The sequence below is a fragment of the Triturus cristatus genome, chromosome 3_1 (genome assembly GCF_964204655.1).
Source record: "Triturus cristatus chromosome 3_1, aTriCri1.1, whole genome shotgun sequence".
NCBI classification, from domain to species: Eukaryota; Metazoa; Chordata; class Amphibia; order Caudata; family Salamandridae; genus Triturus; species Triturus cristatus.
In genome coordinates this window covers 7,991,855-8,017,649 of record NC_140583.1, presented here as the reverse complement: position 1 = coordinate 8,017,649, position 25,795 = coordinate 7,991,855, and the positions used below count along the sequence as shown (strand labels likewise).

General features: G+C 47.1%; 1 protein-coding gene across 5 annotated transcripts in view; it reads left to right on the top strand.

Annotated features, from left to right (window-relative positions):
* AGBL2 (AGBL carboxypeptidase 2) overlaps nt 1-25,795 on the top strand; it is a 1,238,365-nt gene that overhangs the window by 953,259 nt on the left and 259,311 nt on the right. For all 5 annotated transcript variants that reach the window (XR_014979319.1, XR_014979321.1, XR_014979320.1 and 2 more), the window contains exon 18: nt 21,271-21,492. Coding sequence is in view for 2 of the 5 variants with exons in the window: in XM_085646520.1 (XP_085502646.1) it covers nt 21,271-21,492 (222 nt within the window). In the remaining 3 variants the exon portion in view is untranslated. The remainder of the gene's footprint in view (nt 1-21,270; nt 21,493-25,795) is intronic.

Genomic DNA, 25,795 nt, shown 5'->3' with positions numbered 1-25,795 from the left:
CCCCGAGACGCACCCACGGACCCTTCTGCTGCCACACCTGCAAGTTCACCTGCATCCAGACCTGCACTACTCCAGCACCGACCAAGACCAAGACGAGCAACAGCAGCAGCCACCTGAAATGCATCCTGCTCAACACCCACTCCATCCACAGACACGCCGTCGAGCTCTGGAACCTGCTCGACACCACAGCCCCAGACGTCGCGTTCCTCACAGAAACCTGGATGAACGCCTCCTCCGCGCCCGACATCCCCATCGCTATCCCAGACGGCTACAAAATCATCCGGAGGGACCGCATCAACCAGACTGGAGGAGGCATCGCCATCATCCACAAGAACACCATCCGCATCATGACCAACACCGACGACACCCTCGCACCCGCCGAGCACCTGCACTTCCAGGTCCACATCGACCCCAAGACCACCCTCAGAGGCACCCTCATCTACAGACCCCCGGGACCACGCACACAATTCAGCGAGGACATTGCCGACTTCGTCAGCCCGCACGCCCTCCCCTCCGCTGACTACATCCTCCTCGGGGACCTCAACTTCCACCTGGAGAACAACAACGACCGCAACACCACCACCCTGCTGGACAACCTCGCAAACCTCGGACTCAAGCAGCTGGTGACCACCCCCACCCACTACGCCGGACGCACACTCGACCCCGTCTTCTCATCCAGCAAGGACATCACCTTCAGCCACGCCACCGGACTCCACTGGACTGACCACAGCTGCGTCCACTTCAGCTTCAGAAGGACCACGATCCACCACCAGCAACAGGCTGCACGCAGAAGCTGGAACAAGATCACAGCCGACCAGCTCGCGACTTCCCTGAGCAAGAACCCACCCACCAGCACAACGAACCCCAGCCAAGCGGCCACCAACCTCACGAAGTGGATCAGCGACTGCGCAGACGACCTCGCCCCCTTGAGGACCCCGCCTAGCAGACCCGGCAGCAAGAAAGCCCCATGGTTCACCGACGAACTCAAGAGCTCCAAGAAGAACTGCCGAGCCCTCGAGAGAGCCTGGCGCAGAGACCCAACACCGGACAACATGACTGCCCTCAAGCTCGCCACCCGAAAACACCACCAACGGATCCACGCCACCAAGAAAACTGCATTCAAGGAACGACTGGACAACAACGCACACAACAGCAAGGAACTCTTCAACATCGTTAAAGAGCTCTCCAACCCCAGCGCCGGAAACAACGACAACACCCCTTCGCAAGACCTCTGCAACTCCCTCGCCTCCTACTTCCACAACAAGATCGCGGACATACACAACAGCTTCAGCACTCAACCGACGCACGCCACGACCGAACCACCGCCCCCCAAAACCACCCTCCGCGTCGAGACCCCGATCGGCACTGAAGACACCGTCCGCACGATGAACTCCATCCACTCCGGATCTCCGACCGACTCCTGCCCTCACCACGTCCTCAACAAGGCCGATGCTGTCATCGCACCCTACCTGCGGGACATCATCAACACCTCCTTTGACACCGCTACCTTCCCGGAGAGCTGGAAGCACGCCGAACTCAGCGCTCTACTTAAGAAACCATCAGCCGACCCCACCGACCTCAAGAACTACCGCCCCATCTCGCTGCTCCCGTTCCCTGCCAAAGTCATCGAGAAGACCGTCAACAAGCAGCTGGCAGCCTTCCTCGAGACGAACGGATACCTCGACCTCTCACAGTCTGGCTTCCGGGCTAACCACAGCACCGAGACCGTCCTGATCGCAGCCACCGATGACATCCGAGCCCTGCTTGACAACGGAGAAACAGCAGCCCTCATCCTCCTAGACCTCTCCGCGGCCTTCGACACTGTCTGCCACCGTACACTAGTGCAGCGCCTCAGCAACGTCGGAATCCAGGAGAAGGCACTGGAGTGGATCATCTCCTTCCTCGCCGGAAGGACACAGAGAGTCCGTCTCCCCCCGTTCAGATCAGAAGCCACCGAAGTCATCTGCGGCGTCCCTCAAGGCTCCTCGCTTAGTCCAACCCTCTTCAACGTCTACATGAGCCCCCTCGCAGACATTGCACGCCAGCACAACCTCAACATCATCTCCTACGCCGACGACACCCAGCTGATCCTCTCCCTCACCAACGACCCCGCTACCGCCAGAGCCAACCTTCACGAAGGGATGAAAGAGGTAGCCGAATGGATGAAGAACAGCCGCCTGAAACTGAACTCGGACAAGACGGAAGTCCTCATCCTGGGATCTTCACCCTCCGCCTGGGACGACTCCTGGTGGCCCCCCGCCCTAGGCAGCGCACCTAAACCAACAGACCACGCACGCAACCTGGGCTTCATCCTGGACTCCTCCCTCTCCATGACCAGACAAGTCAACGCCGTCTCCTCGTCGTGCTTCAACATCCTGCGCATGCTACGTAAGATCTTCCGGTGGATCCCCACCGAGACCAGGAAGACGGTCACCCAGGCCCTCGTCACCAGCCGTCTGGACTACGGCAACTCCCTCTACGCCGGAACCACCGCCAAACTCCAGAAGAGACTCCACCGGATCCAGAACGCCTCAGCACGACTCATCCTGGACATCCCCCGTTGCAGCCACATCTCCGGACACCTGAGAGACCTGCACTGGCTCCCGGTCAACAAGAGAATCACCTTCCGTCTCCTCGCCCACGCACACAAAGCCCTACACAACCAAGGCCCAGGGTACCTCAACAGCCGCCTCAACTTCTACGCTCCCAAATGCCAGCTTCGATCGACCGGCCACGCCCTCGCCGCCGTCCCCCGCATCCGAAGAGCCACCACAGGGGGACGGTCCTTCTCCTACCTCGCCGCCAAGACTTGGAACTCCCTCCCGACCCACCTCCGCCTGACCGAGGACCACCTTGCCTTCAGGAAGCAACTCAAGGCCTGGCTGTTCGAGCAGTAGCGGATGCCCCCCCCCTAGCGCCTTGAGACCCTCTGGGTGAGTAGTGCGCTATATAAATGCTTTGATTGATTGATTGATTGATCCACTTGTAGATCTTGCAGAGCATGCGGAGGGTGTTGAAGCAGGAGGAAGATACGGCATTGACCTGTTTAGTCATGGAGAGGGTGGAGTCGAGGATGACCCCTAGGTTGCGTGCATGGTCGGTGGGTGTTGGAGCTGGTCCCAGTGCGGTCGGCCATCAGGAGTCGTCCCAGGCCAAAGGGGTGGATCCGAGGATGAGGACCTCCATCTTGTCTGAGTTCAGCTTCAGTCAGCTATTCCTCATCCATTCGGCGACGGCCTTCATTTCTTCGTGGAGGTTGGTTTTGGCAGTGTGGGGGTCCTTGGTGAGGGAGAGGATCAGCTGGGTGTCATCGGCGTAAGAGATGATGTTGAGGTCGTGCAGTCGGACGACATGGGCGAGCGGTGCCATGTAGATGTTAAACAGCATTGGGCTGAGGGATGAGCCCTGGGGTACGCCGCAGATGATCTCGGTGGCTTCGGAGTAGAAAGGGGGGAGGCGGACGCCCTGTGTTCTGCCGGAGAGGAAGGAGGTAGTCCAGTCCAGGGCCTTCTCTTGGATCCCGGCGTCGTGGAAGGCGTGTTCGTAGTGTGCGGTGGCAGACCGCGTCGAAGGCAGCTGACAGGTCCAGGAGGATGAGGGCTGTGGTTTCTCCGTTGTCTAGCAGGGTCCTGATGTCATCGGTGGCGGCGATGAGGGCAGTTTCGGTGCTGTGGTTGCTGTGGAACCCAGACTGAGACGGGTCCAGGATGCTGTTCTCCTCGAGGTAGCGGGTCAGTTGTTTGTTGACGGTCTTCTCGATGACCTTTGCCGGGAACGGGAGCATGGGAGATGGGCTGGAAGTTCTTGAGGTCCTTGGGGTCCGCCTTGGGTTTCTTGAGTAAGGCGTTGATCTCAGCGTGCTTCCAGCTCTCCGGGAAGGTTGCTGTCTCGAAGGAAATGTTGATGGCTTTCCGGAGGTGGGGGCGATGGCGGTGATGGCTTTGTTGAAGATGTGGTGTGGGCATTGGTCTGACGGAGATCCGGAGTGGATGGTGTTCATGATCTTGATGGTGTCATTGTCGTTGATGTTGTTCCAGGAGAGCAGGCAGTTGGTGCGGATGGTGGTCGTGGGGGCAGAGGTCTCAGTGGTTGTCAGGGCGGTTGTGGCGTTGAAGCTGTCATGGATGTCTACGATCTTGCAATGGAAGAAGGTGGCTAGCGAGTCGCACAGGTCTTGTGAAGGTGGGATGTCGTTGGTGTTGGAGCTGGGGTTGGAGAGTTCCTTCACGATGTTGAAGAGCTCTTTTCTGTTGTGTGCATTGTTGTCTAGGTGGTCTTTGAAGGAGGCCCTTTGGCGGATCGGATGAGGTGATGGTGTTTGCGGGTGGCATTCTTGTGGGCTGCGTAGCTGTCCGGTGTTCGTTCACGGAGCCAGTTCTTCTCCAGCTTTTGGCAGGTTTACTTTACTCTACTCTTTTCTACTCTTCTCTACTCCACTCTAGTCTACCCCACTCCACTCCTTTATACTCTACTCTTCTGTTCTCTTCTATACTCTTCTCTACTCTACTCCACTCTCTCTACTCTACTCCACTCTGCTCCACTCTCTCTTCTCTACTCTCTCTACTCTACTCTACTCTCTTTACTCTACTCTACTCCACTCCACTCTCTCTACTCTACTCCACTCTCTCTACTCTACTCTACTCTCTACTCTACTCAACTCTACTCCACTCTCTCAACTCTACTCTACTCTACTCTCTCAACTCTACTCTACTCTCTCAACTCTACTCTACTCTCTCAACTCTACTCTACTCTCTCTACTCTACTCTACTCTACTCTCTACTCTACTCTAGTCCACTCTCTCTACTCTCTACTCTACTCTACTCTTCTCTACTCTACTCTACTCTTCTCTACTCTACTCTACTCTATTGGGGGCATATTATCAAGCACAGCGTTAAAATTATCACCGCTTTAGCGGCAGAAAACTGCTGCCAAAGCGGCGATAATGGGCTTGATAATATGCTGCAGAAAATTCCTATAGAAGCCCATGTTGACACTAGAACATGGGCTTCTATGGGAATTCTCAAGGGCATATTATCAAGCCCATTATCGCCGCTTTAGCGACAGTTTTCTGCCGCTAAAGCGGCGATAATTGTAACGCCGTTTCTTGATAATATGCCCCTAGGTCTCTACTCTCTGCTCTACTCTACTCTACTCTTCTCTACTCTACTCTACTCTACTCTACTCTACTCTACTCTACTCTACTCTACTCTACTCTACTCTATTCTACTCTACTCTACCCCACACTACTCTACTCTATCCCACTCTACTCTACTCCACTCTCTCTACTCTACTCTACTCTACTCTCTACTCTACTCCACTCTACTCTACTTCACTCTACTCTTTTCTACTCTTCTCTACTCTACTCTAGTCTACCCCACTCAACTCCACTATACTCTACTCTTCTGTTCTCTTCTATACTCTTCTCTACTCTACTCCACTCTCTCTACTCTACTCGACTCTGCTCCACTCTCTCTTCTCTACTCACTCTACTCTACTCTCTCTACTCTACTCTACTGTAATCCACTCTCTCAACTCTACTCTCTACTCTGCTCTACTCCACTCTCTCAACTCTACTCTACCCTGCTCTCTCTACTCTACTCTTCTCTACTCTACTCTACTCTATTGGGGGCATATTTACAACGTGGCGATAAAAAATTATCGCTGCTTTTGCGTCCTTTTTCGGCCGAAAAGCGGCGATAATTTTATCGCCTAATTAGCAAGGCCATGCTAGCGCGTGAAACCTTGCTTTAGCGTCAGGATTCCTAACGCCCAGCTTTGCATCTCTAATGAGATGCAAAGTGGGCGTTCCTGACCTAACATGACAGGAGAAATGTCGCTAAGCGACATTTCTCCTATCATCAAGCCCCACGCTATGAAGCATAGAGTCAGGAAAAGTAGCGATAACCCCTGTTATCGCTACTTTCCTTACGCCTGCTTCAAGAGGGTGGATATCAAGGCTAAGTTTGTGAGTCCCTATCAGCAAGCTAACGCCACATTGCGTGAGATTATCGCTGGGTTAGAGTAGAGTGGGGTAGAGTAGAGTAGAGTAGAAGAGTAGAGTAGAGTAAAGTAGAGTAGAGTAGAGTAGAGTAGAGTAGAGTGGGATAGAGTAGAGTAGTGTGGGGTAGAGTAGAGTAGAGTAGATTAGAGAAGAGCAGAGCAGAGTAGAGTAGAGTAGAGTAGAGTAGAGCAGAGCAGAGCAGAGTAGAGTAGAATAGAGTAGAGTAGAGTAGAGTAGAGTAGTGTAGAGTAGAGTAGAGTAGAGAAGAGTAGAGTAGAGTAGAGAGAGTGGACTAGATTAGAGTAGAGAGTAGAGTAGAGTAGAGAGAGTGGAATAGAGTAGAGTAGAGTACTAGAGTGTTAGGGTAAAGGGCCTCTAAGGGTGGCACAATGAGTGCTGCAGCTCTTCGAGGCCTTCCCTGGTCACAAGGCCCTGGGTACCTAAGGTACCATTTACCAGGGGCTGACATGTGGCCAGGGTTTGCCAATTTGGGATTGAAGTTTTTAGGGAAGGAACATAGGCCCCGGGCACCTGATTGGCAGCAGTCCAGGGCACAGTCAGTCAAAGTGCATTCAGCAATTCATCAAAAAGTGGAGGCATACCATGTAAGAAAGATGGCACTTTCTCACAGAGTAGAGTAGAGTAGAGAGTAGAGTAGGGTAGAGTAGAGTAAATTATCGCCGCTTTTGCGGCCGTTTTCGGCCGAAAAGCGGCGATAATTTTAACGCCTAATTAACAGGGCCACACTAACGCGTGAAACCTTGCTTTAGCGTGGGGATTCTTTACGCCCAGCTTTGCATCTCTAATGAGATGCAAAGTGGGCGTTCCTGACCTAACATGACAGGAGAAATGTCGCTAAGCGACATTTCTCCTATCATCAAGCCCCACGCTATAAAGCATAGCGTCAGGAAAAGTAGCGATAACCCCTGTTATCGCTACTTTCCTTACGCCTGCTTCAGGACTGACTTAGCCATGATATCCTATGGAAGGTGGATATCATGGCTAAGTTTGTGAGTCCCTATCAACTAGCTAACGTGAGATTATCGCTGGGTTTCCAGCGATAATCTCACGTTAGGCAGTTAGCGTGAGGATTTTTATCGCTGAGGAGATAAGCGTTGCTAATAGCACGCTATCTCAGCGATAAAAATCCGCGTTAACCGGCGATAATTATCCTCACGCTAAGAGCGCTGAGCGATAATTATCGCCGGGTTTTGCTGATATGCCCCTTGGTCTCTACTCTGTACTCTACTCTACTGTACTCTACTCTTCTCTACTCTACACTACACTACTCTACTCTATTCTACTCTACTCTACCCTACCCTGCTCTGCTCTGCTCTGCTCTACTCTACTCTACTTCGCTCTGCTCTGAAGAACCAGGCTGAATTAGGCCTGGCGGCGCAGGGTACACCTTAATCTTCTGAGTTCACCTGCTTTGTTGAACAGAGACACAGGACACTCTGTTGAGCGTAGAAGATCAGGTTTATTAGCTGCAGCTAAGTACAGTTGTCCCAGAAGTACACCCGGTATGTTCTTAGGAGACTGCCACTTTACTCCATGGCACACAATCTTTTATAGCACATAGATTTACCAAGAACACACCCAATGCATACATGTTTAGCCAATGGGAAGAGTTTGAAAACAAGATATAACCAATGAGAAACGTTTGAAAACAATTTATCAAGTAACCCAAATAAACCTCTCTTACAACTGTTTTTGTCACCCCTCCCCACAAAGTTAATCAGTGGTTGGGCCTATAACTCAACTTGCAGGTGGCAGGACATTTGTATGCTTTGGAGGACAGTTGTGAAATGAGAGAATACAAGTAGAGAATAGCGAAGGCCAGAAGATAAGATACGGCATGAGAAAAATACTAAAGGCTAACAGATAGTTGATATAGAGATTAGGTAGTCCAGACAAGGATTCGTTTAGGCCGGCTGGTGTCTGAGATGGGTTTCAAGACAGGAACGGAGGGGGTTTTTGACACGTTGCAGTCCAAGGGGCAGAGACACTTTGGTAATCGAGCAGCCTGTGTAAAGGCAACACAAAATGGCGGTGAATGTAAAATGGAGTCGAAATTAAAGAACCTCAGACCCTCCTTTTGCCATTACTCAGGCAAATCCTAATTCATTGCTAGGTGAGCATTTTCCATTCTACACATTTCATTTAAACAGGTATATGTAAGCTATCAACAGGGATACAAAGAGAACAAAGCATCGGGTCATAATTAACATTCAGATAGCAGAAGAAAGTAATGACCATTATTACAAACAGGATTATCATTTTTTCACAACCCTAGGTAAAAGCAAATCCTAAAATTGTTTAGCGAACCTTTTCAGGGCTCTTATGCATTTCAGTGACTATTGTATACTCAGGTGAAACAGTGGCAATCCTTATCAATGCTCTCAGGTGAAATGGGGATACTCTTCAACAGAGGATAGACTTCATTCTGCTTTTACTAAACAGAATACTACTCTAAAACAATGCCAGTAAAACAATACGAATCTGTCTCCTAACACCCATTCTATGCAATTGCACGGGAACCGCTTGTGCAACCATAACTATGCCCAAAGTCCATTCTAAACCTCTCTGGTAGGCTTCTATCGTCCATCAAATCTGCTTCTGTGCACTGCCCTTCCGTTGGAGCAAAGAAAAGAGGGGGGGGGGGGGGGCAAAACTCAGGCCAAGGGGCTCAAGGGACTGCACACTGTCAGAGGTTACCAGCACATGACAGGTAGAAAAGTGAAGCCTCAAACCAGCCCTGCCATCAACAACAGGGATCCTTCTCTTTCGCTCTTTTACACTGAAACTCTGGGTTTGTGATGTCCAACGCCGTCTGATGGAGCAACTACGATGCTTTGGAGATATCATTGATGGCGCGCTGGCGATCGCTGTCCAGCCTTGCTACTTTCTGGGTGCTGGGACTGTAGGGCCAAGACGTCCGCCTTTCATCTGTAGCTGTCACTGATGGGAATTGGGCTTAAATCAGTGTTCTGCAGGTTATTATGACTTAATTCCCGCAGAATCTAGTGACGTAGGAAATGTGACATAGTTGTTAGTTTCCTTCAATTTAGTACAAAAACAGTTCATTGTATTTAACAATGGGACTGCAAGCAGGTGGCCTGCAATCTGCGAGGGAGTGACCATACGCCATAGGACAACTGTGGTCTAGAATACACTGTCATTCTCAAAGGCAGTACTTCTAGTCTCTTCAATTGGGTACCCTTCATTATCCTCTGCCATCTAAGGGTAGATAGTTACATGGGAATTCTATCATATTCAAAAAAATAAATGTAAGGTATCTCCTATTGAGGTGGAAAACTTGTCTTACTATAGTATTGAGTCAGTTAACCAGTCCATCACTATCCTGACAGTCAGACTGGAAAACATCGAAGTAGGCCTAAAGAAAATTCTTGAAAACCAGTCTGGTCATACAAAAGGGAATTATACATAATATGGGGTTCCCTGGTACATTACTACAGTCTGGAAATGTGAACCTGAACAATACACCAATAATAATAAAAGGGCTGACTGGTGAAAGGAATACGGAAAAGGGAAATGGGACTAGGACACAGCTAAAATCCCCAATAACTAGGCACATGCGACATCAATCTGGGGAGAAGTGACAAAAAAAATATCTATAGGAAGAACAAGAAATTACTCGGGTGATAGTAAAGTTTGTGACACAATACCAAGAGTATGGGTGATACACAAAAGTCAATATAGTACACAAATTTTAACTCTACCGCTGGCCGCTACACCATATACGGTAATCTTAGCTAATGTTCCAGTTCCTTCTTCAGGGAAAAATGAAACCTGATTTCCTTTAAGGAACAAAGCCATACACTACTTAGGAAGCAGAACAAAACTGACTAATGTAATATAGAAATTAGGTCACCATGTACAAGAGTCACAGATCTATAATTTATCCTTACGTCCAATCAGGATACATAAATCTAGGGCTGCCTGTTCCTTAAGGGAAGGGGGCAGTAACGTGACTAACTGCAGGAGACACACTTTGATCCTGTATATTTCTTTTTATTTTCCTTCAATACCATTATAGCCAAATAGACATGCACTGGTGAAGTGTTGTCTCTCATGTTCACAGCATGAAATATCATATCTGTGAAATTTAGTAACCAGAACAAGTCCAACCAACTGTTGCGTAGCGATGGGCATCGTCATGACCATCCCCTCACAATACAGGGGAGCTTGTAACAGTATTAAAAGCAAAAGCGTAAACACAACGCAAAAACAACAAAAAAACGTGCATGAAATAAAAACACACATGCCAAGCCATCAGGTATACTTGCTGTATACCAACACAGAAAGCATAGACAAATTTCAATATCATATGTAAATGAACGGTGACGCACAACACTATGTCATGCACTTTATGCACAATGAACCTGCAACCCAGCAACTAATATTCTGGCCTGCTTAATTTGTCAGGCTCAAAAATATTATTCCATTTCCTTACTCCCCTCTTTTGACAGCTGGTGACCGGCTGTCAAAACAACTGACTGTGTCGCTTCTGACACACAGGACCAGAAGGAACAATTCATAGAAAGACAAAATGCACAAAAATAAACACAAACATTTCTTTCCAAAGAAGTTATGCAAAAACACATCTGTTTCAACTCACAGCTGACAGCACCCTCCTTTTTGCAATTTGCTCATTGATTAGGTCCCACAGGGACATATGGAACACTCGTTCCACCACCTCATGATATGGACCATCGCTGTTTCGTTGGCTGTTAACCCCTGCTTTTTCACTACTCCTCTTCACCTACTGTAACATTCTCAGTCCTTTCTAGTCTTCTCTCACCCTGATTTCCTGCCTATAGCCATTCAGGGCGCTCATTTCACCATTATTCCTTCACAACTGACATCTTCGTCAAACCAACTCACGTGTCCAACTGTAGTCTTGTCAGCCCTCGAACCACCCAGAACAATTCATGAATGATCTGTTGACAGAAGCAAAAAAATACACAACACACAAAAGAAAAACACTTCACATACAACACAAAAATATCAACTATAACTTTTAATCAGGAGACAAAACATAACACACATTAACAAAACACAAAAAAATAAAAAATACAAACCTAGTGGTACTTAACTGTTACCATCTTGTCAACTTTGCAATGACTTAAACATGTAAGCATGTTAAGCCACCTTAATTTTAACTGTCTAAAAGGAAAACATTTTCACAGACACTCTGTGTTCCCTTGCGCCACAATTCCTCCTGTGAAAAATGAATCTTAATTTGCTGATCGTTTTTACCTAGGCATGTAGCCCACAAAATTCTAAGAAAGAGCTTCATCTTACTTTTTGTCTGAGGCTAATGCCACATTTGTTAAATGAAGGCAACTACGTGGACATTATTTTTCAAAAGCAGAAATACCAATGTATCAATTTCTTCTCAGCACCTCTTTTTTTTTTTTTGAACAATATGGGAACAGACAGGGCTCCGTAACGATTCTCGGCTGTCCTATCTTATCAGAAAAGCTAAAAATAGCACCTCAGCGCGGAACCAGCCACTGCGAGCACTCCTGGCCCCCACCACTTTTCAAGGTTCCTATAGTGTGCAAGCATTAATGTCTTCTTGTCAGAGAAGCTTTTCCAAGCAAAGGTTTCTCCATCTGTTTACACTCACTTCTAACTCCCACCTTACTGATCTCGAGGTCAAAATCTGCCTCGCGCTCTGCGCTCCTCAGCCCTGAAGCTTGTCACAGACAAAAAAGCCTTCCTAACTCTTTTTAACCTGCAATAATTAACCCTTTTTAAAAACGCATGTTATATATATTACTTCTTTTAGGGGCTACAATTTATTTCTATTCTTAAATTATTAAAACATTTACTGTGAATAACTCACAGAACATAATAACATAACATACTAGTTTTAGAACAAATGTTTGTTACTACCCTATGCAACGGTACTCAGTTCATCAACCTTAAATGAATGAACGTCTCAGTAGGTCCAGCTAGAGTTAGAACCTTCAATCTTGATATTAAACTCAAACCTTTGCACTGGGCACATTGGCTCACTGAGACATTAAAAGCAACACCAAATGGGAACAACCTGCAAATTTGTATTATACCTAAATATATGCATTTACTGAAGCCTAGGGCACTTTAAAGCTATTGTAAAGGGCAATGGTTCATTTCCAGATTTTTATTTAATTTCTACTTAATATTAGTTAACTGACATTTTGCTTAACAGACTGAAAACATCAAGAAAAACCACAAACACACATTAAGCTCATTTCAGACATAAACAGAAAGGGGTCAAACACTCAGGACACATACATTTAACCCACAGAAACACACATTTTAACCCACAGATCAACACTTAAGACAGAAACAAAGGACAGCCCACAGACTGTACTTAAACCAAACCATTTGTAAATACTAGTTGCAAGTCATATTTACAAGAAACGCTTCTTAATAGTGTTCCAAAAGACTGCAATAAAACAGCCCAACAGACTGCTATATGTCCTGCCATACGATGTTGTCTATCTAAAACCTCAATTGTATAATCATTCTCATTATCTTTAAACTGCTGGGCAGCCTGTATAACAGTCATGCCCTTTTCCTTCCTATCTCTTTTTGCTTGTCTTATTTCTTTCTGTTTGGCTTCCTTGCGCCAAAGGCGGAAAGAGTCAAACATTGCCGGCCGGGCTTTTCTTTTAACCAAAATTGCTTCCAAATTATCTAATATGTCAGGCTCAAAGCTTCGTGTATCGGATCCATGCCTCATTAAAGGCAATGGGGCCAACACCATGTTTAGAATAAAGCTCATAAGTGGGAATTCCAACCGGAGGAATTGGACAAGAGTCCTCCAGCCGGGAATCCCTTTCACAACCAAAACAACAAAACTTTCTAAACTTAGTCAGACCAGGCATCGTTATTACACTGGACTGTTCACAAACATCAAGGGGTTAAATCAAATAATATAGCACAAACTGTACTCACCCCTCGGCTTCGGCTTTTGCAATAGCCAAATCAAAGACCCAAATCAAACAAAATTGTGGGAGCTACCCACCAATACTTAACTAAGTATCTTCTTACGCCAACAGAGGCCCGTCTAACGTCTCGCATTACCATACATCACCAAAAAGGGCCAAAGCAAGGCGGCAGTCAGCAGCCATCAGGAAGGAGAAACCGCGCTGAAAAAGACCTTCTGACCACTTTGACATGCAGGGGTCGCTTGACGTGGTTTGCGATTCCTCCAGAATTTTCTTGTGGGGTTCCTCACGACCTTCAGGCAAAACCGCTACCTCTGAAGCCGCCTCACAGAGGGCACCATCTGAAGAACCAGGCTGAATTAGACCTGGCGGCGCAGGGTACGCCTTAATCTTCTGAGTTCACCTGCTTTGTTGAACAGAGACACAGGACACTCTGTTGAGTGTAGAAGATCAGGTTTATTAGCTGCAGCTAAGTACAGTTGTCCCAGAAGTACACCCGGTATGTTCTTAGGAGACTGCCACTTTACTCCATGGTGCACAAACTTTTATAGCACATAGATTCACCAAGAACACACCCAATGCATACATGTTTAGCCAATGGGAAGAGTTTGAAAACAAGATATAACCAATGAGAAAAGTTTGAAAACAAGATATCAAGTAACCCAAATAAACCTCTCTTACAACTGTTTTTGTCACCCCTCCCCACAAAGTTAATCAGTGGTTGGGCCTATAACTCAACTTGCAGGTGGCAGGACATTTGTATGCTTTGGAGGACAGTTCTGAAATGAGAGAATACAAGTAGAGAATAGCGAAGGCCAGAAGATAAGATACGGCATGAGAAAAATACTAAAGGCTAACAGATAGTTGATATAGAGATTAGGTAGTCCAGACAAGGATTAGTTTAGGTCGGCTGGTGTCTGAGATGGGTTTCAAGACAAGGACGGAGGGGGTTTTTGACACGTTGCAGTCCAAGGGGCAGAGACACTTTGTGAATCGAGCAGCCTGTGTAAAGGCAACACAAAATGGCGGTGAATGTAAAATGGAGTCGAAATTAAAGAACCTCAGCTCTACTCTACTCTACTCTATCCCACTCTACTCTACTCTATTCTACTCTATTCTACTCTTCTCTACTCTTCTACTCTACTCTACTCTACCCCAATCTACTCTACTCTACCCCACTCTACTCTACTCTACTCTACTCTTCTCTACTCTACTCTACTCTCTACTCTACTCTTCTCTACTCTACTCTGCTTTTCTCTACTCTACTCTACTCTCTCAACTCTACTCTACTCTACTCTCCTCTCTACTTCTACTCTACTCTACTTTACTCTACTCTTTTCTACTCTTCTCTACTCTACTCTACTCTACTCCACTCTCTCTACTCTACTCGACTCTGCTCCACTCTCTCTTCTCTACTCTCTCTACTCTACTCTACTCTCTCTACTCTACTCTACTCCACTCTCTCTACTCTACTCTACTCTCTACTCTACTCTACTCTACTCCACTCTCTCAACTCTACTCTACTCTGCTCTCTCTACTCTACTCTACTCTACTCTCTACTCTACTCTATTGGGGCCATATCAGCAACACCCGGCGATAATTATCGCTCAGCACTCTTAGCGTGAGGATAATTATCGCCGGGTAACCTGGATTTTTATCGCTGAGATAGCATGCTATTAGCAACGCTTATCTCCTCAGAGATAAAAATCCTCACGCTAACTGCCTAACGTGAGATTATCGCTGGAAACCCAGCGATAATCTCATGCAATGTGGCGTTAGCTTGCTGATAGGGACTCACAAACTTAGCCATGATATCCACCCTCTTGAAGCAGGCATAAGGAAAGTAGCGATAACAGGGGTTATCGCTACTTTTCCTGACGCTATGCTTCATAGCGTGGGGCTTGATGATAGGAGAAATGTCGCTTAGCGACATTTCTCCTGTCATGTTAGGTCAGGAACGCCCACTTTGCGTCTCATTTGAGATGCAAAGCTGGGCGTAAAGAATCCCCACGCTAAAGCAAGGTTTCACGCGTTAGTGTGGCCCTGTTAATTAGGCGATAAAATTATCACCGCTTTTCGGCCGAAAACGGCCGCAAAAGCGGCGACAATTTACTCTACTCTACCCTACTCTACTCTCTACTCTACTCTACTCTGTGAGAAAGTGCCATCTTTCTTACATGGTATGCCCCCACTTTTTGCTGAATTGCTGAATGCACTTTGACTGACTGTGCCCTGGACTCCTGCCAATCAGGTGCCCGGGGCCTATGTTCCTTCCCTAAAAACCTCAATCCCAAATTGGCAAACCCTGGCCACATGTCAGCCCCTGGTAAATGGTACCTTAGGTACCCAGGGCCTTGTGACCAGGGAAGGCCTCGAAGGGCTGCAGCACTCATTGTGCCACCCTCAGAGGCCCTGTACCCGTACACACACACACACACACACACACTGCCCTTGCAGGCTGAGTGTCTGGGTGCAGGACAAAACAAAGAGTCGACATTGCACACATCCCTGTGTGCCATGCCCACCACCTACACTGCCAAGGCATATGTCAGCCACCCCTCTAGCTGGGTGCATTACGCCTATGGTGTGGGCACAGGAGCAGGAGCTCTGTGCCCCTACAGTACCCGGGTCCATTCCTGGGCACTGTAAGTGCAGTGCTGCCATTTAAGAGTACATGGTGCTGAGAGCTTGTCAAACATGAACTCCACAGCACCATAATGGCTTCACTGAAGACTGAGGAGTTTGGTATCAAACTTCTCAGCACATTAAACCCACACTGATGCCAGTGTGGGATTTAATGTACTAAGCACCCCAGAGGGCATCTTAGAGATGCCCCCTTACAGCTGACCTACAATCCACGTCTGCTCTGAGGCTTCCCAGGCTGCCACACAGCAGACACGTTGCTGGACCTACACTGCCCTGGCATACATCAGCCACCCCTCTAGCTGGGTGCCCTATGCCTATGGTGTGGGCACAGGAGCATGAGCCCTGTGCCCCTACAGTACCCCGGTCCATTCCTGGGCACTGTAAGTGCAGTGCTGCCATTTAAGAGTAAAACAACAAAGAAAACAAACAGCTGACCTAGGTCAAGCACTTAAAGTTCCATTAATCATCCATATAAGCATATGAGTGCAACAATTTCCAGTATCTGCTGTTTAAAAATACTTGTTTCCCACAAAGTCCACAAAAAGAAAGGAAGGCACAATCTAGTGCGAGTCATGCAAAGCCAACACTTGTAATAGAAATAGTTTTCTTCTTTTATTTGTCCTCTTGATTAAAAAACACAGGCACACAGCCAACACGTTTCGTTCCCTTTTGCCTTGGGAACTTTGTCAGGGCTTACTACAGGTATCAAGAATGTTCAAACCAACCCAAATTAAGGTATCTGATCAGTGGATTCACAGGAATCTAGTCTGATATTCAAAGTCGTAAGTACATATAATTCTTAGCAGGTATAAGTTATGCCTTCAATAAACCGCTACTTCAATATTTTCAAAAACAAGCAAACAAAGGGTGGAGAAGTCTCCAAACAGTATCTCTATTCAGTTATCTGTACACGAAGCAGTATGATAGCTGTTCGTTCCATCAATATACCTGCCATTTAAGAGTATATGGTGCTGAGAGCTCGTCAAACACGAACTCCACAGCACCATAGTGGCAACACTGAAGACTGAGAAGTTTGGTATCAAACTTCTCAGCACATTAAACCTGCACTGATGCCAGTGTGGTATTTAATGTACAAAGCACCACAGAGGGCATCTTAGAGATGCCCCCTGAAACCTAACCTACAATCCACGTCTGGTCTGGGAGGCTGCCCAGGCTGCCACACAGCAGACATGTTGCTGGACCCCTGGGTAGGAGAGCCCCCGCTCTCCTGGGCCTGCAACAATGCATATCCTGGGCGAGGTGCTAAATCTCCTCCCCCAGGATGGGCAGGGGGAAGCTTCAAAGGCATGCCTCCTCTGTGAGCTTCCCCAGGCCACTTGCTGTACCCAGCAAACTGGCCCCCACCGATTCTTTCCCCCACTCTGGCGGGAAGACTGTCCGGAAACCCCAAATAAGGACAGGGGATGTGCCAGCCTGCCAACCCCACCCCTCAGGTGGGGGAGGCGAGGTGAAGCACATCTCCGGGTGCTCGCCATCTTGAAGATGGGAGGCCCTGCCCAATCAGGACTAGGCTACTGCCCCCCTCCCACAGGAGAGAGGCAGGATAGGGGTCTACCCACCCCAGGGCAGGGACCCATTGGTCCCTGCCCTCTACCTACCTGTAACGCCCCTAAATCTAGTATTTAGGGGCACCCTGAACCTTCCTTCCTTAGATTCCAGATTCCGAAAAACAAAGAAGAGCAAGAAGAAAGAAGAACTGCCGTGCAGATGCTAAGAAGAGGAAGACACCAACTGCTTTGGCCCCAGCCCTACCGGCCTGTCGACCCTCAAACCTGCTCCTACTACAACCTGGCACCTCTTGTGGCCAGCAACCTCAAAAACCCTGGAGGACCTGGCTCCCTTTTGACTCTGAGCACCTGGGACTCCCATGAGCAGTGGCTCTGCTCAAAACCAGCTTCTAACCCCTGGCATCAGCCCGGAACCGCAAACCCTGCACACTCTGCACCCGCCAAGCCTGGCCTGTGCCGGAGTGAACAAAGACCCTGAGGATGTCCCCCCAGTGACTGTGACCCCGAATCTGGCGCCCAAGGACTCACCTCGATGCTCCTGACGACGCCTGCAGCCTCAGAACCAGGTACCCCCCCCAACCGCGATCAACAGAGGGTAAGATCTCCCGACACCAAAAGGCACCCCTGCCCTGCGGCCCCCTGTGGCCCCCTGTGCTTAACTCCTGGGTACCTACCTATCCTCCAACTACCCAACTTACCTCTCGAAGTGGTGGTGGCACCTGAAGAATCTTCGTCCCCGAGCTTGCAGCCTTTGTTCATCCAGGATCTTTCCCATTGAAACCCATTGAGCGCCCGAAGGCTCAAAAGCACCCTGCACCCAGCCACCCGAGTGGCCCTGGCAGTGCAACTTCTTCTCCTACCTACTTCCCCATTTGCCCTGAGCAAGTGACCAGGAGCCCAGCTCCCACAGCCGCGTGGCCTGCTAGTCAGCAGCCACCAACCAAGGCCCCCCTGCCTCCCATAGGATAACATTGGCCCTAACTCACTCTGCACCCGGCCGCCTCAGTGTCGCTGAGGGTGCAACAACTGTACCTACCTGACCCTGGGAGACCCCTGAGTCTGTGCCCAGAACCCTAACTCTGCCAGTCGAGTACTTACCCAAAAGTCGATAACTCAATTTCCTTCCATAGGGTAACATTGACTGGTTTCTTCTGAAATTTCTTCTAAGTGTGGAGTTTCTAAACCTTAAAATATTCACCTAAAATCAACCGAGTAATGAAAACAAAAATACTCACCTGCTATTAGGAGGGATCCCAGTGCTGGATCTTGGTGCCCAGCACTGACCCTGAAAAATATTCACAACCGTACTTACCATTAACCCAATTTTCTTCCATAGGAAACCATTGACTGATTTTCTGTGAAATTTCTTGTGTCGATTTTTGCAAACTACAAATATTCTTTAAAAATCGTACCAACTGTGAAAACGTAATTACTTACCTGTTTTAGATAGAGGTCCCAGTACTGAGTCTAGGAGCCCAGTACTGGATTACAAAAGTAACGAGAACATACTATACCTGCAACTTGAATTTTCTCCCATAGGGAATCATTGACTGTTTTTCTATGAAATTTCTTCTGTCAACTTTTAAAATATTGCCTAAAAATCACAACAGTAACTAGGTTGACTTTTATTACTTGTGACTAAGAACTGTCCCAGGACTGAATCTAGGATCCAGTCCTGGAGTTAGAAAAGTAATCCTGAAAGTAATCTATTGCAAATAACTTAAAACTTCCATTGAGCTCAATGCATTATTGTGTTTGAAATTGTGTTGCCTATTGCAACAACCTGTAACCAGTATTTACAAAAATCAATTGCATATAGCAAAAGTAATTAAACAAAGCATCTAATTCTGAGAAAGTATATTGTGATACCAATCGTTGGTTCTAAAATAAAACAAGCATATATTTTTTATATAAACCATTGGCCTAGAGTTCAGTTATTGAGTGTGTGAGACCATTTGCTGACTGAGTGTGTACAACAAATGCTTTACACTGTCCTCTGGTACTGCCTTACTGCTCGACCAAGCTACCACTTTAGAGAGTAAGGTTATATCTAACTTTAGCCTCTGCCAAACCTCTGGGGATTGTAGACTCTGTGCACACTGTACCTATTTGGGAACAGTATATACAGAGCCACTTTTTCACATACTCTACTATACTCTACTCTCTACTCTACTCTGCTCTTCTCTACTCTACTCTACTCCTCTGTACTCTACTCTACTCTTCTCTACTCAACCCCACTCTACTCTACTCTACCCCACTCTACGCTACTCTACTCTACTCTTCTCTACTCACTACTCAACTCTACTCTACTCTTCGACTCTACTCTACTCTACTCTTCGACTCTACTCTACTCTACTCTACTCTACTCTACTCTACTCTACTCTACTCCTCTACTCTACTCTACTCTACTCTACTCTCTACTCTACTCTACTCTCTCTACTCTACTCTACTCTACTCCACTCTCTCTACTGTACTCTCCCTACTCTACTCTACTCTCTCTACTCTACTCTATCTACTCGACTCTACTCTCTCTACTCTACTCCACTCTCTCTACTCTACTCTACTCTACTCTCTACTCTACTCTACTCCACTCTCTCTACTCTACTCTACTCTCTCTACTCTACTCTGCCCTCTACTCTACTTTACTCTACTCTACTCTACTCTACTCCACTCTCTCTACTCTTCTCTTCTCTACTCTTCTCTACTCTACTCTACTCTGCTCTGCTCTGCTCTACTCTACTCTCTACTCTACTCTGCAAAACTTCACTCTACTCTTCTCTACTCTACTCCACTCTACTCTACTCTACTCTACTCTACTTTGAGGGTACAGCCTACCACTGCTAATGTAGTCTGTTGAACTAGTGTGCCCTACTCCCAGCTTCAATTCATGCTGCTTGCTTGTGAGAGTTTGTTTTTAGGAAAGCTAGGAACAACACACAAAGTTGCCCCACTATTAGCAAACCCTTCCTGTGAAAAAGAAGACCCAGCGACTTTACCAGTCCAGTGCTTGTTGCATTTTCCCCTTCATCATCACCCTCACCCTCAGCAGAGTTTCAGTAATACCCGACCAGGAAGAAGCGGTAATCTTATTTATGTCATTCTTTATTGTCACAAACTCTGTACTGTGAGACTTCTTGTTGAAGAAATTTCCTCTGGACCATCAAGGAAGGTCCGTCTCCAGGTGCCTTCCATGCCTAGCACCGGAGCACGTTTCAAAGGGCGCACGGACCCTAAATCCACTCTGAGAAGTTCAAATTGGGATATTGGATGGGTTCCGAGAAGAGAAGAACTGTTTTTTTTTTATTTTCAAAAAGAAAATCCCAAAGCGGAATTTCCTTTTTGAAAATAAAAAATAAAGAGCTCCCCTTGCCACCGGAGTCCTCTCCCATGGCGATGGAAACATTTAGCAGTTCTCACTGCCCCTTACAGGGTTTTCCTGGCAGTGACGGGCAGTGGAAACTGACCTCTTATTCCGCCCATCTGAATTAGGGGACGATATTAGAGATCTGCCTCCGACGGCCCTTACTCCACAGGGCTGTCTGCGAAGTTTGGCCATGGCGCTGCTGGAGTAGTCACCGCAGTGGCCAAACTTACAGGTTGTCCACATTTAAATAAGGTGGCCGGACTACTATGTTGGTGGGGTTGCAACTCCCTGTCGTTGCAAAGAAGTTGCCTCTCTGCGAACATATAAATAGGGCCCATTGTTTTGATTGGACATTGGGATTATTGTGTGTATTCACTTCTGAATTCCAACCTCTCTACCACTTCCTGTAGTAACATTAGACTGCTCCCCTCGCTTACATTTGATTGACTCAAGTGTACGAAGAGAGTAACTTCATTTAGAGTGCTGGTTTTGTAGTCCTCAGACACCAGTGGTGAACAAAAGGACCCACCACAGACACTGGCCAGTAACCACTGTGTGATGTGGTTGGTGTTTATCGCTCCATCTTGTCACTTTGTGGTCCTTTGTGGTACAGAAGGTTTGCTTGACTCTGCTGGTTTGGTTGACGCTGGGCCAAGTATTGTTCATTTGTTCCTCTCACATGATCCAGTTTGTATTCCTTTCTCTGTGTCACAAGTGGAGGACGCCATCATACCTCAAATATGTGCAATGTTCATTTTACAGATTCTATTCCGGCAGCCAGTGATACTTTTTGTCATCGCCACCTGCCATTAAGATCACGACACCAGCAACCTTGGCAGCACCACCCTCTTGTGATAACTGTGATTCAGCATCCGAGAAAGGCTGCATCATCTAGACAGACTGTGTCACCCATCAAACAGCACCCACCCCCCTTTGATCCTCTGCTGAGCCAGCCAGGAGTGACTGACCAAGTGTCTAAGAAAGGTAAATCACCTGTGTGTGTGTGTGTGTGTGTGGATGGATTATCTCTACTGTGGATGGATTATCTCTCCTGTGGATGGATTATCTCTACTGTGGATGGGTGGATTATCTCTACTGTGAATGGGTGGATTATCTCTACTGTGGATGGGTGGATTATCTCTACTGTGAATGGATGGATTATCTCTCCTGTGGATGGAATATCTCTACTGTGGATGGATGGATTATCTCTACTGTAGACGGACGGATAAACTCTGCTGTGGATGGATGGATTATCTCTACTGTGGACGGACGGATAAACTCTGCTGTGGATGGATGGATTATCTCTACTGTAGATGGATGGATTATCCCTACTCTGGATAGATGGATTATCTCTAATGTGGATGGATGGATTATCTCTACTCTGGATGGACGGGTTATCTCTACTGTGGACGGACGGATAAACTCTGCTGTGGATGGATGGATTATCTCTACTGTGGACGGACGGATAAACTCTGCTGTGGATGCATGGATTATCTCTACTGCAAAAGGTTGGATTATCTCTACTGTGGATGGACCGATAAACTCTGCTGTCGATGGATGGATTATCTCTACTGTGGATGGACGGATAAACTCTGCTGTGGATGGATGGATTATCTCTACTGTGGATGGATGGATTATCTCTACTGTAAATGGATGGATTATCTCTACTGTGGCTGGACGGATAAACTCTGCTGTGGATGGATGGATTATCTCTACTGTGGATGGATGGATAAACTCTGCTGTGGATGGATGGATTATCTCTAATGTGGACGGACGGATAAACTCTGCTGTGGATGGAGGTATTATCTCTATTGTGGATGGATGGATTATCTCTACTGTGGATGGATGGATTATCTCTACTGTGGATGGACGTATTATCTCTACTGTAGATGGACGGATAAACTCTGCTGTGGATGGATGGATTATCTCTACTGTGAAAGGATGGATTATCTCTACTGTGGACGGACAGATAAACTCTGCTGTGGATGGATGGATTATCTCTACTGTGAATGGATGGATTATCTCTACTCTGGATGGATGGATTATCTCTAATGTGGATGGATGGATTATCCCTACTGTGGATGGATGGATTATCTCTACTGTGGACGGACGGATTATCTCTACTGTGGATGGACGGATAACCTTTGCTGTGGATGGATGGATAAATTCTACTGTGGATGGATGGATTATCTCTACTGTGGATGAACGGATAAAGTCTGCTGTGGATGGATGGATTATCTGTACTGTAAAAGGTTGGATTATCTCTACTGTGGATGGACTGCTAAACTCTGCTTTGGATGGATGGATTATCTCTACTGTGGAGGGACGGATAAACTCTGCTGTGGATGGATGGATTATCTCTACTGTGGATGGATGGATTATCTCTACTGTAAATGGATGGATTATCTCTACCGTGGATGGACGGATAAACTCTGCTGTGGATAGATGGATTATCTCTACTGTGAATGGATGGATAAACTCTGCTGTGGATGGATGGATTATCTCTACTGTGGATGAATGGATGAACTCTGCTGTGGATGGATGGATTATCTCTACTGTGGATGGATGGATTATCTCTACTGAGAATGGATTATTTCTCCTGTGGATGGATGGATTATCTCTACTGTGGATGAATGGATTATCTCTATTGTGGATGGATGGATTATCTCTACTGTGGATGGATGGATAACCTCTAGTGTGGATGGATGGATTATCTCTACTGTGGATGGATGGATAACCTCTACTGTGGATGGATGGATTATCTCTACTGTAGTGGAGACGGGGTTTTATGTGCACACATTGCTATGTTAGCATAAGCGCTTTAGAAGTGAAACGCCATCTTGCCACTTTGCTGCTTTTGCACACAACACTACAGGTAGCTGTTATTACAAGTAAAACTGCTTGCTTGCTTTTTCTTCACATGAGAACGGTCTGTTGTTCACATCCCTTGATGTGCACCGCGACCTTAGTCTGAACACTGTGTGCAGAAGCCGTCAAGTTCAAATAACAATGTATGCTGTTGAATTCAGGTTGATCGGCCCACGCTCTCGACACAACACGCACACAGCTGCAAATATCTGAAACTCGGGTGCCTTTAATATTGCATTTGCATGCATGATTCAGACACTTGGAGAAAACCTTTCCAAACACAGAGAGCAGAGCTGATCCTGTGATGTGATTCACCTAAACTGATCTTTGAGGTATGGGGTTCCCCATTCAAACCTAGAGACCTTCTATTAGTTCATAAGACTAGTTCACTAGCCAAGGGAGGGTGGTTCACAAAATATTATAGGACTGGTTTTCCACTATCAATTTTAATATGATTTCTCCCTTCATTTTTTATGGTATTGTAGCAATGCTGATGGTTTTGTTTTTAATCATTTGCCTGCTTATCTTAGCCAAAGTACTGCACCTTAGAGCACGTAGTTAAAAATAAACATTTTAAACTTTTCCGTGTCTCTGATTACTCTTGTTGTGGACTGATATGAGAATAATAACGAAAAGGTGTTTCTGATTCCCACCATTCCTGAGAGTACTCTAAGTCGCTTGTTCTGGGTTATCTAATCATTGGTAGCTTTGAGATGATACGGAGAATGAATGAGACACTGATGCTAGTCGGATAGGGGTTCTGGGTACTGAGGTGAGTTTTTTGGTACACCACAATTCACTGAGGTCCTGGTTTCCTGCGCATAGTTCTGTGCATGAGCAGAATCCCCGCAACATGGCGCGCCCAACGTTTTGGTTTTATGATTGAGACGCCTTAGTAGTGCTTATATTTGTCCACAACACCCTCACTCTTGTTTCCGGTTGACGGGAGTGACGGTTTAAACCTACCTAAATAGTTAATATATAGGTTCTCTCAAGCTTGACAATTAAAAAGGTTTCATTTTAAATTACACCCTTTTGTGCTACAGTTGATATAGATTGTTTTTCTTCTCTGTATCCTTATGGCTGAAGTCGCAATTGCGGCGCATAGTCGCGCGCCTCTCCGGCGTCACTTGACGCAGTTCGGGGTGCCTGAGGACGGGATGTCTATTATCTTTGTAGTGAGTGCCGATGCATCGTTTCCCTATGAGCTGTTTTACTCTTGGGTTACTTTGCCGGAGGTGAATGCGGATGATAAGACGTTTCACACATACACTCCTACGGCAGTCCCAGCTAATTACACGCCGTATAGGACGCAGGAAATTCCCATTTCTGCTTGGCAGCATCGTATTTGGTTCAATGGCGCCCTTCCCCACACCGTTACACCGGTTCGTTTGGGTCCCTTGTCCATTCCAGGGGCCACTTGGCCAGTCTTGGCCGGGTTTACACCACACCCACGTTATTTGCAAGCCCTGCTGGATGACTTACGTCGGCTCCATACCGCCTTGATTATGGTACACAGGGCTTTAGTGGAATACGTCTCACGCAATGTCCAGGTGGGGGCACCTGGGGTTGCGGCGCAACCAGCTGGCCCGGCCGGCATCACTATTAGTCCCGTCATGGTTAATTCGGTAATGGGCAAGCGCCCCAGAATAAGGACGATATGCCTTATTGGCTTGCTGAAAAATTTGACCAGCTGATAGCAGTATTTCCAAATTCTACTCCTGTGGAAAAACACAGGATCCTTACAATTAGTTTGCAGAAAGACTTGGTCCCAGAGGTTAATGATTGTCAGAACTGGGGTAAAATGTTTGCAGCAGTCTACTCCAAGTGCTTCGGCACACCGTCTATGACTGTACTGCCCTGCGTGATTAAGCGTGTTCAAGATCAACACGGTCCGGAGGCGGCGGCCGAGTTAGGAATGAGGCTTGTTGGTGCGTTCGACGTAGTTGCTGATCTCATCCTGGCTAACGTCAAGGGAGATGCGGTTAACTTTCAGGTGCCAAATGCTCTGCGCTTCGTCGACGACGTCGATAAACCCCGACAGTTTCCGAAAATTATTGCTGAGGCTTAGAAGACCATTGGCCACAATAGTTTGGGGCTTAAGCCTTTTAAAACAATAGCGCAACCACAAACTCAGACGGTTACGCCTCCTAAAGACAACCGTCCAGCTTTTCCTAAACAAAATTGGAAAACTAAGAAACAGGGGAAGCAGCAACAGAAACAGGGGTCTCGTCCTGCCTCACCAGTTCAAGTGAATACTGAACGCACTTATGAATTGCGCGATCGCACTAGAATTAGGTCTCCCGATAGATTTCAGGTTCCTTAACAACGTTCTCCTCGTTCTTCACAAGAAACCTCTGTCTCACAGTCCGGTGGAGGAGAACGTGGTAAAGGTCGGGGTGCCCAACAGGACGTGAGC